The sequence below is a fragment of the Aythya marila genome (assembly GCF_965140915.1).
Source record: "Aythya marila genome assembly, chromosome: 3".
NCBI classification, from domain to species: domain Eukaryota; kingdom Metazoa; phylum Chordata; class Aves; order Anseriformes; family Anatidae; genus Aythya; species Aythya marila.
The window spans coordinates 104,139,374-104,157,040 of NC_139044.1; the positions used below are offsets into that span (position 1 = coordinate 104,139,374).

General features: G+C 50.7%; 1 protein-coding gene across 4 annotated transcripts in view; it reads left to right on the plus strand.

The window, feature by feature from the left end:
- HPCAL1 (hippocalcin like 1) overlaps window positions 1–7,939 on the plus strand; it is a 44,204-nt gene extending 36,265 nt beyond the window's left edge. Inside the window, exons 3-5 of one of the 4 annotated variants that reach the window (XM_082756462.1) lie at window positions 3,929–4,331; window positions 5,486–5,591; window positions 6,669–7,938. In XM_082756462.1, the coding sequence (XP_082612588.1) occupies window positions 3,954–4,331; window positions 5,486–5,591; window positions 6,669–6,766 (582 nt within the window). In that variant the 5' untranslated portion in view covers window positions 3,929–3,953 and the 3' untranslated portion in view covers window positions 6,767–7,938. Of the gene's footprint in view, window positions 1–3,862; window positions 4,332–5,485; window positions 5,592–6,668 lie in introns of all 4 variants that reach the window. The other 3 variants (XM_082756461.1, XM_082756463.1, XM_082756464.1) reach the window with 3 other exon arrangements.
- Window positions 7,940–17,667: the final 9,728 nt, after the last annotated feature.

The window sequence follows — 17,667 nt, forward strand, 5'->3', positions numbered from 1 at the left end:
AGAGTTTCTTTCCAGTCTTTGAAAGAAGACAACCCCAATCAGCTACCCCGAGACCCCCCGGGCTCCTCAGAGCCCACTGTCTCAGCACGGTACCTGCGGCCAGGGAGAGGAAGGATGTCAGATCTCACTTTTATTTCCATTTAAGCATCATTAGCAGTGATGATGATCTCTGAGGGCTGATTATCGCCTGTCACCATCTCTTTTGCAAGTGTCACTGTCCCCAGCCTCTTCATCTCCTCTCCGATGTGATGGGCTTTGCTCAGGTGCTCAGACACTTGGCGCGGCCACGTTTCGGCTCATTCAGGTGGTGCAGAAGGAGGAATTTGATCCTTGGTGGCCAGCACCGGAGCAGGATGTGCTTTAGCTTAATTAATTAAACAAACACCTCGCGTGAAACGTCTAAAACCCAGCGACCAGCCTGCCCAGCCATGCCAAGTCCGTGGTTGGGATTTTATCTCTCCGTCAGCCCTGCCCTCTGCAGGTTTTTGCCACTTTTCCTCCCTCCCTGACCTTTGGGAACATTGGGAACATTGCAATTGCAACATTGCCCTGGTTTCCTGGTTTGGGGCAGGCACCTCTCCTACAAGCCTGCTCCCCCGGAGGTTTCTTTCAGCTATCACAACTGTTCCCTGCCTTACCGTGACCTGGGTTTTTCCCCGCGCAGCCCAACCTGCTCAGAAGAAGCAGACCTTGTACGCTCAGGCGCTGTGCTGACACGTTTTCCTCGCCGTGTAATCCTGTGCAAACAAACTGTTCGGTTTTTTTTTAAGCCTTGGCAACTTCGCACAGCACCTAAAGACAGAAGGAGGCTGCCTGCTTCGCCCTTGGTGTCAGTAAAAAGAAAAAAAAAAGAAGGGCAAAGGGAGGAGATGAGGAAAATCCACTCACGGTTTTCTTTTCCTGTCTCAAGTAACAAGCTGTGTCCCTGCCCGAACTGCTCCCACCCAAATTAACCTAATTTCCTCATTTGCTCGAAATATTTCTGGGCTTTTCTTCTTGCGTTGGGGAATAGTTGCCCTTTACAGTAATAAGCTCTCCTTTCTGAGCTGGAAAACGTTACAGAGAGCTCCCCGAGGAGCTGCCAGATTCGCTGGTCCTAGCGCAGGTCTCCCTTTCAGCCCAGAGCCCGTTTTTAATTCATTTTGCAGCAATTTGGGGTTTTTGCCGGCGTACCCTCGGTGGGGTGCTGGGGCTGTTTATTAACACCAAGTTCATTCCCGAGGAGATTTGGACCAGGCAGGGCATCTCTGGGGAGTTGTTCCTCCTCTTGCAGCCATCACTGATGCTCTGAGAGCATCCCCTCAGGAGCACTGCTCACAGGGGGGTGCCTTCAGCAGGTTTGCAGTGAAAAATCTGCATTGCTCTCTGCTTTTTTTGGGTGATGTGCGCCAGGAACATCACTTCTGGCCGTAACTGGTGGTAGGTATAGGGCTTGTGGCAAAGGGGCAGCACCGAGCTCTCTGGCTTGGCCTCGGTGACCTGCTCATCGCTGGGATTTTGCTGTGAGCCCAGAAAGAAGAAGATATTCATGCTCAGGTAGGACTCAGGGGCATTTCTCTACTTCTTTTTGCTCCTCTGGGCAATCCAGCCAGCACAACAGCGCTGGAAGCCCCGAACACCTCCTGCTCCTGGCAGGAACAAGAACCCAGCACCACGCCGACCCGCAGCCCTCATCACGGCGCTGAGCCCAGCGTCCCGAGCCCGCTGCCTGCCGTTTCCATCAGCAGCCCTCCTGCGAGTGGTCTCGCGGCTAAAGCAGCCGCCGAGCCTCTGGGAAGTGATTTGATGAAAGCATTTCACAGCAATCGAGTGAAATGCCAGCTGGGGGCCAGCGGCTGTCATCATTAATGGGCTGTTTCGCTTTGTAGCAGCTACCTGAAGCTCGATCCACGTCGAAGGTGGTTTTTTTAGGCGTGCTTTAATAAATTAACGTTAACGCTGGTTGTTTAATTATTCCTAGCAAATTGCTGGCAGCAACGGCGGGGTTGGAGTTGGGTGGAGCGCATTATCGAGCCTTTCAGAAAACTCGTATGCAAAAAAAAAAAAGGTGTTTAGGTCGTTGCACATCACTTTTCTGATATAACGTTACCCAAAAGAGGAGGGAGGGTGGAAATAAAGCGTCACTTGTTGAATGCAAAGACTGCTGGGGTATAAAGCTTTCGAGGCTGATATTAAATAAGCATCCATCCAAATATCGGGATGCATCTTCCTGTGATTAAGAGTATTGAAGCCTGATAAATGAGGTTAACTTCTTGCCTCTCTTTTTAAGGGAATGGAATAATAAAAGTATTTTAGGAAAAAGGGGAACGGCCCCGGGCATTCCTGCAGGGGATGCTGGCAGAGACCAGGAGCCGCAGCTTCCCCACACGCAGAGGTATGGGACCTGCAGAAAACTGCCCTGAAAGGAGCAGAAATAAAGCTTGGGAGCTGAAATAGCTGCAGCTTTCTAGAAAGCAGCAGCACTGATGATAACAGAGGTTTCTGCGACGCCCGACGCGTTGCACTAATGAGCAGCTGGCTGGTTTTTGTCTCCGAGCATCAAGCCACGGGGCAGGACAGGGATTTTCCCCATTGCCGAGGCAACAGAGAGCACAAGTGGGATGCAGATAAAATGAGGTTAAACGCAGCTGGTGACAAGCCCTCCGCTGCACTGCGACTTATTTTGTGCTGACCTTTAACATTTTTTTAGGTTCTTACGCATGCCTGGGATGTTTTGCTCTTTGGGAAGCGCTCAGCCCCGTTATGTTTTTCCCTGGTGCTGGTTTCTGCGTGTTTTGCTGCTCCAGTGGGGCTCTCCCAGGCTGCGGTCCCGTCGTGCTGCGCGTTTTGGGATCAGGGTGGGAGATGCTCCTCAACCTCTCTGTGGATCTGCGGAGAGGTGGCAGCACTGCTCAGCCTGGGAGGCCACAAAAAGGGCCTCCCAGGCCTTATCCTTCCAGGCCTTATGCTGGAAGGGATAAGATCCAAAAATCCATCGGGATATCCATTTTATTTCCTCTCCTAAGTCCCCCCTGACTGTCTTTTGCTGTGTCGAAGGCTCTTGCTTGTCGCTAGGCCTGTGCAGGCCACCCGCACGTCACGGGCACTGTCACAGCAGGGGACAATCCTCCCCGCTCCTAAAAACCCTAATAAAAGTGTGATGTTCTTCTTTTGCCCGTGCTGTGGACTACTGAACTTACCGAACAAACTTACAGAGGTGCAGCAGCCCCAGTAAAGGTGGAAGGAGCTGCTGTGCCAACCCAGTCTCACTGGGGTCCTGTGACACTGCTTCAAGGAGGAATGGGGAGGGAGGAGATGGTCCCAGATCGCATTAACTGAGGGGGTTAAACAAAATAGGGTGCTTTCCTAGTGGGACAGGCAAATCCAGCATCTGGAAAGCCCAGCGGAGGGCCACAGAGATGATACGGGGCCTGGAGCATCTTCCCTGTGAGGAGAGGCAGAGAGACCTGGGGCTGTTCAGCCTGGAGAAGAGAAGACTGAGAGGGGATCTTATCGAGGTTTACAAATACCTGAGGGGTGGGAGACAGAGGGACTTGGCCAACCTCTTCTCAGTGGTTTGTGGGGACAGGACAAGGGGCAATGGCCACAAAATGGAGCCCAGGCAGTTCCGCACCAACATGCGGAAGAACTTCTTCACGGTGAGGGTGACGGAGCGCTGGGACAGGCTGCCCAGGGAGGCTGTGGGGTCTCCTTCTCTGGAGATATTCAAGGCCCGTCTGGACGCCCCCTGGGCAGCCTGCTCTAGGGAACTGCTTTGGCAGGGGGGTTGGGCCCGATGGTGCCTGGCGGTCCCTTCCACCCTCCAATCCTGTCCTTCTGTGCTCTCATGCTCCTTCTGCCCTTGTCCCCTTGCCCCGTACAGGCTGTGCAGCAGGCAGGCAGGCTCACGCGGGGCTGGAGCTGACACGGGTGCTCTCTCGCTTGGCAGCAGCTGAGCCGGGCTCCGGGCGAGGATGGGGAAGCAGAACAGCAAGCTGCGCCCCGAGGTGCTGCAGGACCTGCGGGAGAACACCGAGTTCACGGACCACGAGCTGCAGGAGTGGTACAAGGGCTTCCTAAAAGATTGCCCGACGGGCCATTTGACTGTGGAGGAGTTCAAAAAAATCTACGCCAACTTCTTCCCCTACGGCGACGCCTCCAAGTTCGCCGAGCACGTGTTCCGCACCTTCGACACCAACGGCGACGGGACCATCGACTTCAGGGAATTCATCATCGCCCTGAGCGTCACCTCGCGGGGCAAGCTGGAGCAGAAGCTCAAGTGGGCCTTCAGCATGTACGACCTGGACGGCAACGGGTACATCAGCCGCGGGGAGATGCTGGAAATCGTGCAGGTGAGGAGGCTCTGTCTCCGATCTGATGGGCTTAGCTCGAGACCTTTGGGGCTGGCGGTGTTTGGTGTGTGGGGATGGGTCCCTGCCGTGTCCCCAAGGGGCACTTTGGGGCCACGGTGGGACCTAGGAGGTGCAAATGGTCCTGGGAGACAAACAAGGCTTCATGCAACCACCCTGAGGCCTAACTCTTGTGGCTCTCCCTGAGGAGTCCTTGGTGGGGTTTTGGTGGGGCCATAAAGACCTAAATGCAGATTCTGCTCACCTGGTTAACCTCAAAATCGATACTACAGGCTCTGAAACATCAAATCGGAGTCAACGTGAGCTCAAAATTGAGGACTGTATCATGCCCTCATCCCCTGAAGGCTGGGAGCATGGCCCTACGGCTGGCTCTGGGGCTGGTGGCATCCATCCTGGCAGCAGGATGCTCTCCATCCTGATACACCGGAGTACCTCTGAACACCAGGGGCCACTTCTGTGCAGGTGGCCGAGCACTGGAGCAGGTTCCCAGAGACGTGTTGGGGTCTCCCTCCTCGGGAGATACTCAGAAGCTTCTTGGGCATAGAATCACAGAATCGTCTAGGTTGGAAAAGATCTTCAGGGTCATCAGATCCAACCACCAACCTGACCTGCCGAGTCCCAACACTAAAGCATGGTCCTGGGCAACCTGCTGCAGGTGTTCCTGCTTGGGCAGAGGTAGGACCAGATCCCTCCAGAGGTCCCTTCCCACCACAGCCACCATCACCCTGTGGTCCAGCCCCTAGCTGAGGTGGGTCCAAACCAGCTTGGAGTCCGCAGTGCATTCCAGGAGGATAAAAGAGGTCTCATCTCCAAGAGCAGAGCTGTGCACTGGTGCTTTGCTCCTGTATTTTGGCTCAGACCCACTTGCACGTTAGCCCGAACCCTGACTTTCTCTTAAACTGACCCGGCAGCGTGGGTGCTTCTTTGAAGTGCGACTGAACACAGGAAAGAAAAATAAAAAACCCCGCAGTCAGAAATTCGTATTTGTTTTGGTTTATAAAGTCCCGCAGCTGCCTGCTGGGTCAGCTGCCCTTTTTTTATTGCTGCAAGCTTAAATTATTTTTCTCAGTCCTGATGCTTTGTAGTTCGGGTCATGTTTTTCCTATGTCCTTTTTTTTTCTTTTTTTAATACTCAGGCAATCTACAAAATGGTTTCATCGGTAATGAAAATGCCAGAAGACGAATCCACTCCAGAGAAGCGGACAGACAAGATCTTCAGACAGATGGACACAAACAATGACGGTACGGCCTCAGCCTTGTCCTGCTCGAGGGGGGAGATGCTCAGCGGGGTGAGGATGTGGTTCTCGTGCTGACACAGAGACCTGTAGCGATACGGCTTTATATCTAGAAAGGCTGTGTCTGATTTTAGAGCATTTCATGACAAAATGTACAGCGAAAGCTGCTCTATGCATCCTCCATCTGCTGCACCTTGTCGCTGAGATAAAGGCAGCTTGTTCCTGGTAAAATATCGCCCCGTGAGCCACGCGCTGCCAAACAACAAAATCTGCAGGGGGGAAAGGTAACGGAGAGAGGCTGGTGCAGGCTCCCACGTTAGCAATGCTCGCTCCCTGCCGGGGAGCCAGGGATGGATCTGCTGCACCTCTCGGTGGCTTGAAATGTTCCTTCTGCCCCACTCGGCCGTGGGACACGGCTAAAAGCTTCTTTGTGTGCTGCTTTTCAGCACTGCAAGGAAAGGGAAATGCTAATAAGCTGCCTGATCGTTAGGAGCGCTCTTTTTCAGACTACAAAAAGTGAAGAAAACAATTTTTTTGGAGACATTAGCCAGAAACTAGGATTGAACCTTGAACTCTTGGAGCAGGAGGGAGGCAGCGAGGGGCTTGGAGGAGCAACAGGGGCGGCCACTGCCCACACTGAGCGGTGAAAGCAGAGAGATTTGGCACGGTTAGGTTGAACACAGCACAGCACTGGGAGCATTGCGTGCAAAGCGCACACACAGGCAGGTACCACACCTCCTGTTCTTGTTTTGTGCCATTTGTACGGCCCAGTTCTGGGGCAGAAAGCTGCTGATATTACAACAGTTGTATTTTTTATTTCATTTTTAATTCGGCGCTGTCTTTTTAAATGAGAAATGACAGGTTTTTACGCTAGATTGTTTTGCAGAAGAAAAATGCATCCAGGCTTAAGGGCTTGAGCAGGATTTGGCTGCCGTGCATTGCACTAAATTCCCCGAGATGCATTTGCAATAGATTAAATATACGTGCATTGCTTCTGTGCAGGGTTTTTTTTAATCTACAGTGAGTGGCAGCAACGAATGACTTTTTTTTTCCTCTCTTCTGTTTTGCCTGTCCTCCTTTGAAGGTAAACTGTCCCTGGAGGAGTTCATCAAAGGTGCCAAGAGCGATCCCTCCATCGTGCGGTTGTTACAGTGCGACCCCAGCAGCGCGAGTCAATTCTGATACAAAGCGGACAGTTTGCAACCAGAATCTCGGCTTGTCCTTCAAGCTTTGCTCGCGAATGGATGCCTTCTCAATCATTCCTCAACAGTTAGCGGATAAGATACCATTGCCAGATTGTGTGTGTCTGAGTGAAAACAGCCCTCGCGCCCCTCACTAACACCAGTGCAGCTCTCCTTCGGCAGCTCCATTTCTGCTTTCCCGTAATGTTTTGGTTCACTCTGCACGTGTTAAGGGTAAATTGAAGGTATGTTTACATGCAGATCCAAAGGGTTCCGATCTCCCGTCAGATACCACTTCGCTTAGCCTGCTGGAAGGAAGATGGTTGTTCCCCTCGTCCCAGGAAGACGCTAGGTAGGACTTTGACCCGACGTAGCAGATGGCAGGTAATTTATTTTGCTTCGGAAATGACTATGTTGAAAAAAAAAAAAAAAAAGAAAAAAGAAAAAAAAAAAAAGGTGGACTGAACGGAGTAGAAAGTTTAAAAAAAAAAAAAAAGGAAAAAAAAATAAAACAACAAAAACGCAGCTTTCCTGGGCATGGTTCCAATTTTCTTTTTGAGGAAAATTGCTTGCACTTATCTAATGGTCTTTACTTTCTTTTAATATATATATAAATTATATATATATGGTGAAGTAAAATTTTAAATATTTAGGTCATCTATTTAAGGCATACAATAGACTTCAAGCTTTGTTTCTTCTAGTTGTCTGTGATTTATTCCGCTCTTGGAGATGATTGTTTTCTCGTGGTATTTATGCATTAGCCCGCCGCCGTTCCAGAAGAGATGCATGACTCGCAGTTCGTGGATATCTCACTCTGTTTAATTACTGAATGCCAATCTTCGTTCGTTCTCGCTGTCGGTTGTTCCGGCCTTGCTGTCCTAGCGGCAGCCCCGAAAGGAGCAATCCTCGTTTTGTATTTCTCAGTGGAGTCCTACTTTATGGTGGTCGCTGCGTGAAATGGCTTCTGAGTGACATGAGGTGACGTGACTCGCACCGCTCTTCCCGACCTCGCTGCACCTCCTCCTCCCTCTCGCTGTCGATACGTTACTAGTCTCGTGCATTCCAGTGTTATTTAATATCTGCCTAATGCCAAGAAATATCAATTGAAATAAAAGACTACTTTTCTTGTCCATAGCTGTCTTCTTTTCACCCCCACAGCAAATCTGTGTCGTCACCTATTTGGTGGAAGGTGGCTCCCCGTCCCTGCCCTGTCCGGGATGCGTTTTGACTGCTTTGACTTTCACTATTAAATAAATAAAAAAGTTGTGTTTGTACTAAATCCAAATAGAAATGCACTGTTAGGTCAGTACAGCACAAAATACAGCCTCATGTCAGTGCTGAGGAGCGCCTTCATCACTTTGTTTCCGCAGAAATTCAGAGCTGAGCCGTGAAACCAACCTGCCTTCCACCTGCAACGCCCTGTGGATGGACGCAGCCCTGAAACCGAAGCTATTTGGGAATCTGCAAGCCAAGGAAAAATTAAAAAAAAGGTATTGGGAAAAAAAAAACACAACACACGGAGTCTGGTGGTTGCTTTCAGCCCGTTGGCAGCCTCGCTGCTCATGCAGGGAAGTGCTAAAGCACTGAATTCACCACAGATGAGCTTCCATGAGAGGCTCTTCTCGCAAGGGATGGGTGGCTGGGGGATGGAGGTCCCGAGGGGACCCCAGGGTGCTGCGGCAGAGGTGCAGCGGCCACCCCGGGCTCAGCCATGCAGCCACACTTGGGCAAGCGTGCGGAACTGTCCCTGTGCCTGCTGCGGGACCGTGCCCCCGAGGGGACCGCAGCATTTGAATCGCGGCAGGTCTGCGGGATCCTAAAATGAGTCAGGCGTGTTTTTGTTCGGGTGCTGCACCATGTCCCCTTGCTCTGGGTAGCGAGGATGTTAAAATTTGTCTCGATGTAGCATTCAGAAATGCATCAAGTCTTTTTTCTCATTGTTTGTCTGAGTCTGGGAGGTCCTTTTTTCAGGTTTTTCTGACATCTGTCCTGGTTTCCGCCTCTGTCTTTGGTGAATAGCAAGTTTGAGTAACTGACAAAACCCAAACTGTTCTCATTCAAAAAGAAAAAAATCTTACAAAAAGCCCATTTTGAGTGTTTTGGGGGAAACAAACAAAAGCTGACTTCTAGTGGTGAGAAAAAAAAAATCCTATTTCTTTGGCTTTGCAATTTTTGTATTAAAATGTGCTGAGATGTCCAGGAGGGAAGGCTTGTTGACGGCCACCACGTGCAGATGGGACCGTGCCCTACAGCTGGGTCCATCTGCCTGCACATCTCTCCACAGCATACATGGTGATGCTCCCCAACATCTCCCCCAGCCCACTCCTTCTGCCTCTCACAGAACCACGGGATCACAGCAGGGCTGATGTCGGAAGGGACATCTGGAGGTGTCTGATCAGCCAAAGCAGGTTCTGGTCCCATGTTTCTTTTTTTATTAGGTTGTTTCTTGCTTTTTCCACCGCATTCCCAGCCTTTAACCAGACCTGCTCCAGATGCTGGAGCTGGGCACCCACGGCCGCTAGCTGACTTCGAACATCTCGGCTCTGCTGGGACGAGCCCCTCCGAGGCCGTGAGTTTAACTTAGCAAAAGTGGAATTTGGCTCAAAATAAATAAATAAAACCCCATCAACAGGTCAATTTTTACCTCGCTTTAATAAGCTGCGTAATTATTCTCTCACCATGGAGATACCCAGCACTGCCTCCGAAAGCTCTGGCTAATTACCACATCAATTCAGGCTCTTCTTTAGGAATCGCAGGCCCCGTTAGGCTAATCCTAAATCATGCCATCGCCTCCCGAATGAAGTTAGCACCCACAGAGGCTCTCCTGGAGGTCCCAGCCTGGGGGTCCCTGGGTTCCTGCCAAGTGTGGGGACAAGGCAGGAGCCACCAGCCCCAAGGAGGAGGCGAGGAGCTGTCCCAGAGGCTCGGAAGGGGTAAGTCCACAGCCAGCATGGGGTGTTTGGACAGATGGACAGCAGTCCGGCTTGTCCTGATGGAGAAGTGGTTTATCCTAAATGAAGTCTTTGTTGGTTGGGATGTAGCTGGAGGGAGCAGTCTCTTCTCTGAAGGTGAGAAGTGAATACCTCCGGGCATGGGGACTCCACCACTTCCCTGCACAGCCCCTTTTAATGCTTCACCACCCTCTCCATGAATAAATTCATCCTGATGTCCGAGCTAAACCTCCCCTGCTCTTTTCTTTCAAAGTGCAAACGTGTCACCTCGGCAGGATCCCGTGCTGGGAACTTCTCCCCGCAGGATGCCTTCCTCCCACCTGGCCCCGCTCAGCCACGAGCCAGGTTGCTGCCAAACCTTTAGGTTTCCTTCCTTCTCTTTATTCCTTTTTTTCACTACTTCCCTGGACCCATTTTGGGGTAAATCACCGATTCCACATCCAAGTGGCTGTGGCTGGCAGCAGGCGCAGCGCTGACAGCTCGCTCCTTGGGGAAAGGTGAGCGCAACGCAGCTGCATTAATCTGCCATTAATAACCAGGAACAAAACACAAACACTGCACACTCTTTCCTTGGAGAAAATAAAATAAACTCGGATAATTCAGATGTTAGTGTTGCGCAGCCATGGGTATTCCTTTGCTGCTTGCTGCCCTTCTGAATTATTGATATTTGCCAGCAAGCAGGGCTGGTGCCTGCTGGGGGACCTGGGGAAGGAGATTTCAGAGCCATCCCTCCCTGAGGTTCGGGTGATACCAGCCGGCCAGCAGTCACACTGCCACGAGCCCAGTGTCCCCCCACGACCTGAGCAGGTCACCCGCTCCCCTGCCGAAATCCCAATATCACTTGGGGCCGAGGCATCACAGGCTGCACCACTGAAAGCTGCAGGAGTGATGGAAAAAAAAGTGAAAAAGAAAAGCAGAAAGAAAAGCAGAAAAAGTGTGGTTTTGTAATTGATTTCATCGGAGTGAGGTGCCTTCCCGTGATACCTGTAAGGGAGCTGCTGCCCACTCTGTGCCTCTGCACGGCCCCTCCTGCGCCCACCGCCTGGCACCCAGGTGATGCTCTCCAGGCAGCACAGGCTGGGGCAGCCTCAGTTGCCATGGCAACACCCAAAAAGGACCAAAGGGTATTCTTTCTTCTCCACTCTCTTGCAGAAAAACCTTACTTTCCGTTTTGGATGACTTTGTAGCCCCCCGCCTCCAGCAGGGACCAAATCCTGCTGCAGTGCACGTGAGGAGCCACCTCAGGAAGTCAGCGTAGAAGTGAGAAGCCGAGTTGCAAAAACTCATTATTTCTTTAACCAGGCGTCCAGGTGGAAACAACGATTTCCCCCAACTGTGGATGTCAGAGCAGCGGTGCCAACCTGAAATGCCACAGGAAAGGTTTTACAGCAGCCCGTTAAAAGGAACTGCAGCAAATTGCTGGGATCAGGTGGTATCCACCTGAGTGCACTACAAGTGCAGGAAGATAAGTGTAACCTCTCATTTTTATCAGCTTTTGGCAAATACGATACCAGATTATTATATATATTTTTTAAAATGACTCCAGGGACAGTCACAGAAACTCCAGAGCATTAAGCTTGATGTCTGAACCAGAAAAAGCTGGTGGAAACTGCAGCCAAGTGCAGACATTGCAGATCGTGGGATAAATTTGATTTATTAGGGAAGAGACAAAATGGGCTTTTACAAATGAAGGTCTTGCCTCATTAATCTGTTACCGGTCTTTACAGTAAGGCATCGTTAAATGATCTGGAAAGGGATGGAGAGAGGCAGTGGGATAAAGTTTTCCAGTGATACAGAATTGTCTGGGATAAAACCAGAGCTGGTGGAAAGCTTGGTGCTTCTCGGTGCTGCTGACTGGACAGTGAAAATATAACTTATATTGCCTAGTATTGACTAGAAAAAAAAAAAAAAAAAAAAAAAGTAGTCAGAAACAAAGGAAAGTCCTAACTGTTCAGAAACAATAAAGAAGGCCAAATAAGCATGATGTTGGGATCACTTTGGGTAGATCTGAAAGTATCAGCTAAATTCTCAGTCACAGAACCACAGGCCTTCCAGCCTGGCCTTGAACACCTCCAGGGATGATGGGGGCATCCACAGCTTCTCTGGGCAGCCTGTGCCAGTGCCTCACCACCCTCTGAGTGAAGAATTTCTTCCTAGTACCGAATCTAAACCTACCCTCTTGTAGTTTAAAGCCAATAGTCCTTGTCCTATCACTACACCCCATGACAAAGAGTCAATCCCCAGCTTTCCTGTAGGCCCCCTACAATCTATACCATGCTTTGGGCTTTTGGGGAGCCTTTGGGTTTGGGATATTACTGAATTGTGAACCGAGCATCACACAGGGCTACAGTGGCCTCCGAAACCTCCTTCAGCTGCTGGGGCAGAGCCAGGGCTGCCGGGCCTGCCCCCATGGCAGTGTCCTGGGCCCGGAGCCTCCAGGCCTCGGCAGCTGGTACCCATGGCCATGTCGTGTCAGGCCCGTGCCAAAGAGCTTCCCATCTGCTCCACGCTGGCAGGGGACATTTCGGTCAGCCCATCTGCCCCTTCAGATGGCACCAGTTGGGGAATTTGTGCACCTTTGGCCTGAGGGCGCCGAACACCCGCTGGTGGTGTGTGAGGGCTCCTTTCTCTTCAGCCCACACCGCCTTGGCTGCTCCACCTCTCCCACAGATAAACACGCCACCATTTCTCAGCACAAAACATCTCCCTAGGCACTAGCAATGTACCACTTTAAACTCTAGGTCAGAAATAGCAGGGTCAAGGAAGATTTTTATCCCTTCCTGCTTCCTGCTGGCACTTGCTGCTCAGGCACAGGAGCCCCAGCGTCAGGAGGCTCATGGAGGGGTTTGGGGAGTGTAGGGGGTGGCAAAGGGTACTTCTGTGCCCCTGGGCATTTTTGGGGATGGTGCTGGAGAGCCAGGTTGGTGGAGATGTGCTCAGCCTTGCTGCAGGCCTTCTGGCATCACCCCCTCAGACAGCAATGGGGAAGCGCCCAGCCTCTCCCAGGCCACTTTTTGAGTACCAGCTCTCCTGGTGCTCCCTGCCTTCCTCCTCCCTCCCCACCACCACCAAAGCTGGAGAGGTAAGGACCAGAGGAGGTCAGTGCTGATAGCACCAAACTCCCTCCCTGTGCTGGGGCTGCCCGGGATTTGGTGAGCAGGGAGGCGAGGCAGGCGGTCCCATGAGCTGCTGCTGCCACCTAGCCCTCGCACCCACACCTGCTGCTGCTTTTCCCCTTCATATTGCCAGTTTTCTGCAACTTTCCTCTTCCCAGCCACCGAAAGAAAATAATTAAGGTCTAATTTTTTTTCTCTTCACCTCCTTTTCTGAGGATGCTGCCTTGCTTGCTGCAGTACTTAGGGCCAGGACGTGGTCATCTTAAATGCTCATTAAGAGAAGCTCCCATGGATGCTACCTTGCAGGAGGAGAGGGATGAGGTAGTGACGTGCCTGGATCCAGCTCTCCATTATAAGCTAAACTTGTGAGCTTGAGTTTCCCTAGCTTAGCTCCTCAAAGGGGGTGTCCTGAAGATGCTGCTCATGGGCTGCTTCCTAAATCTTCAAGTACCTCTGGGCATCCCCCTTCCAGTTCTGTTTCATGGTGAACGTACCAGGGTGCTCAGCCAGCAAACCAGAGCAGGAGAATTCACTTCTTCCCCCATTCCCCATGGCCATGGGCTCAGATCTAGCCAGAATTTTGGGGCTGTGCTTGCTGAGTTGCATCCCTCCACCCAGCACCTCACTCTCACGAGCATCCTAAACCTGAGGCTCAGGTTGGGTCTCTGCTTTTGAAGCCTTTTGCTCCCTGAAGCATCTGTAGCCACTGTCTGGCCCAGGAGGGAGTGGGAATGGTGCTCCCACATCTCACGAGTGGCACATTCAGCTGGGGACAGGGGAGAGCCCCATGGAAAGTGCTTCAGGGGGGCTCATCTCCACCTTGTGAGGGTCGAGGCTCCTGGGTGAGGAACTGTCTTGAGCCTTGTGTCCTTGTGGTGGAGACTTCTGCCACCCAGCCTAACCACCATGGTCCCAGCTTGTGTCTTCTGCCTCTTGGTTAAATCAGCTGTTTCCCCAAAGCTGCATTAAGGAAGATGGCATGAGTCAGTACTTACCCCAGCAAAAAACCCTGACAGCAGAGAGCCTAAATTAAGCCCAGGAGCAATAGAGGCAAATTAAAACATCGCTGAAATAACTACTGGGAGAGCCAAGCCTTGGGCTGGACTCCAAGCAGAAAGCTGGAAAATGAGGGGATATTTGAGGTAACAGCCTTAAACAAATAAAAGTCACCACTTCTGAAGTGTCCCGATAGTAAAAGTCCCCAAACCCTCTGTTTCCCATTTCTGTTAAAAGATGGGGAATTTTTGCGTGGGTTTTTGCTTTTTAGTCATGACTTTAGCTTAATGACTCCTTTGTGTGCACTTTTCCCTTGCACTTTCTCATTTGTGTTTGTTCCCTCTAATGCTTCTTGCTCGTGGTGCAGTCTTGCATTGGGAGTGTGGGAGTCGGCTGAAAGCTTTCCACATTCCCCTGCCTCTATCAGACAAACTTTCTGATGCCTTTGGAGCCGAGCTCCATCTTGCGGGCTTTTGCTTGGTAAATTCCTCAGCCCGGCCTTATCTCGGGGCGGATCTCCCAAATCTCAGGGAGAGATTCCTCTCCTTTGCTCTCTATTGGGCATCATTGCCCCGCGGGGGCACAAAACACCCGTGGCACAGGCACACGGGCCCCAGCCAGCCTGGGAGGCTGAGTGAGGAATTTCCCTCCCCAGAATCAGCAGGTCTCGGTGGCAACTTGGGTTTTTCTTCTGCTTTTCACTTTGGTCGGATGCTCGAATGGTTTAATGTGGGTTTCAGCTGGAAGGAAGAGTCATTGCTGAGAAATAGTTACTGGGATGGGACAGCGAAGTGCTTATGAACTATAATTAACAGTGAGGAAGAGGAGTTTCTAAGCAGGAATTTTTTTATTTAACCACATCATATATGTCTTTTTTTTTTTCCTTCTTGTCCTCAGAAAAGGCAGCAGCACCTCCACTACCTTATTGAAAACTGCATCCACACTATTGTGGCAAACCATTTACCCCATTTGCTGCAAGAGTGCCAGCATAGGGCCAATACCTTGTTGCCACCACAAAGCTGCTCCCCAGACTCCGAGCTTGGGAGCCAAAGAGACGGGTGATGCTGAAGCCCACCAAGTGCCCATATCCAGCTCTGTTCCTGAAGCTGGCCACCGTGTGGTAATAAAATGATACCCTTGAGTGTGAATTGAATGCTATAACCATGAAGGGAAGCATTTTTTTAAATTTTATTTTCTTGTGGAATACTGTGGGAACAGCTCCCTGAAATGAGGGAAAGGAAGAGGAGGGTTGGCTTCAGCACAGAGGACCACAAAGTCAGCTGAAAACCAGTAGCAAAACTTGCCCAAATATAAGTGCCAGCCCCAAATGTGCTCTCTGTTCTTAGTCTGTTTCCAGTATAGCCAAATGCTGTGTTTTAAATAGCTAAGGATGAATTTATACTGAAGGCATTTGTGATGTGGGTACTTCTGGGTTGGCCTCAGCAGGCAGCTCAGCGCCACCCAGCTTCTTGCTCATTCTCTCCAGGTGCCATGGGGAGAGAATCGGAGAGGTTAAAGTGGGAGAACTCATGGGTTGAGACACAGACAGCTTACTAGGGCAAGCAGAAGCTGCCTGTGCAAGCCAACAAACCAGGGAACCCGTTCGCTGCTTCCCCTCGGCAGGCAGGTGTCAGCCACTGCCTGGCCAGCGGGGCTCAGTGTGTGGAAAGGTTTCAGGGGAAGACAAAACCCCAGTTCTGTTGCTGAGCATCACACCCCGTGGTGTGGGACATCCCTTTGGCCAGCCTGGGCCACCTGTCCTGGCCGTGTGCCCCCCCAGGTACTCGCTGGCAGGGCAGTGAGGAGCAGAACAGCCCTGGGCAGTGTGAGCACTGCTCTGCCACAGCTCAGCCACCCGTGTGCAGCATCATTCTTACCCTAAACCCAAAGCACAGCACCACGCAAGCCTCTATGGAGAAAATCAACTCTGTCCCAGCCAAAACCATGATGGTACTGAAACCACAGCAGAGCCAACAGGACACCAATTGCCTTCAATACCAGGTGAGGAGGCATGGCCAAAGCAGGGACACTTCTGTTAAGCAAATCACTCTTTCTTCTTCTGGCACCAGCCAGTGCTTATTTCAAGAGAAAATTAATAATTATTACCATTGCAATTACTGATGTCCTTTTCCTTTTTGACAGTCAAATAACGTATTAACCTAAGATCTTCACACAATACTTTTGAGTAATGATTTTATTTTATTGGGGATGGGGGAGAGGGTGGGCTTTGATCTGGTAGGGAAAATCTTTCCCTTTCAGTCTCACTGCAAATTGATGCTGTGTTTAGCCATGAAAGACCAGTTTAAATGGTAACGTTCACTGGTGGGGAGGTCTGTGAGGTGAGCTGTGCCCCAGCTTTGGTCCTGGAGCCTGCAGGAGCTGTGCCCAGAGCAGCTCTGCAGGCCTAGGGTGACTTGCACTCACCCACTGCTTGTCCGTAAGGCCAGGGTTTTGATGTGCAGCCCACAAATTAGCAGCTTAATTGTGAGTTAAGTGCTTGTGCAATAGCATGAGGGAAGTCTGCTCCACAGCACACTACCTGCTTGTCTCTTACAGCCTGCTCCCCGTCTGCTCCCTCAGCTGCGGTACTCTCCACCCTCGCTGACACGCTCCCACCATTGCTTTTCCAGCTGCCAGGATGGAGGATGCGGTTTTAGAGGATCAGTGTTTGTCAACTATTTTTCTTTTTTTTTTATATGAAACCACTTTTGCACCAAAGAATGGTGGCTGACTCCAGTACAGGCCAGGCAGAGCCACAGGTGGGTTTATGGAAGGAGTCTCAGATTTGTTTCAGACCTCAGGCAGCTTCACCGCTCAGTGAGGAACGGGGAGCTGAGAAGCCACAGCCTGATCTCAGGGCGATGGGTTTGTATTTCATTGAGGTATTGCCCCCTTCTTTCAAAGAGTGACCCCAAATGTTACTACTGATGTTAATGAGAGCAGTGGCCACCAGAAACGTTAGGAGCAGGAGAGCTGTGTTGACCAGAGCAAAGGCTCTGATGGCCCAGGACTTGGGGAAAGGAAAGGAAAATAAACCACAGCAGTTGGCTGCTGATTTGGTTACAGCTTTGCTGTACTACACAGTGCTCCAGTTTGCTGTAATAAACATATTCCCAGTGTGGATGGTACACAGGTAATCCCCACAGTCAGGACAGTCTGATTTAGCATGCAACAGATTGCTGTCACTTCAGGTATTCTGTCCATAAAACGTCCATAAAAAAAAGTGGAAATGGAGCACTAAGATCCTATGGAAGTCGGGCTATGGCTGCTGTGAGATCAGGTTTATACAGTCAACACCTGACGTTCTAGAACATCTGCTCAACACAATCCAAATTAAGATGACAAAGTTGTGTCCTGCTTAAAACCACACCACTGTTACTGTGAAGATTTATTATTCCTACAAGTACTAGCAATAATCTAGTAAAACCCATTGATTTTTACATACAAGATGCACAAGAAAACCAACATTCTTCTTAAGCACTCGATATTCTTCTCCTTACTCGCATCTTACAGAGCTGCAGCTGAAGCTACGATGTACCTGTTGTAGAAGGTGGCAAGCTGAGGCCAGCTACATCTCTTCTAGGGAACATCACCGAGCTCATCAAAATGCTTAGCGTGTTGCCACTGTTCCAGCCTCCAGCAGAGAGAAGCAGATGGAATTTTGAGACAAAAGACATTGAAACAGCTAAAACAACTAATCAAGTTAAGTGCAGATCAAGAAACTAATTGGCAGCCTGACAAATTCCTCTCAGGCAGCTTACTAATTAGCTTCCACACCCTATTGTGTTCAAACTACCTGCTGGGAACAGTCTCCACTGGCTGAGAGTGGAGGAAGCCAG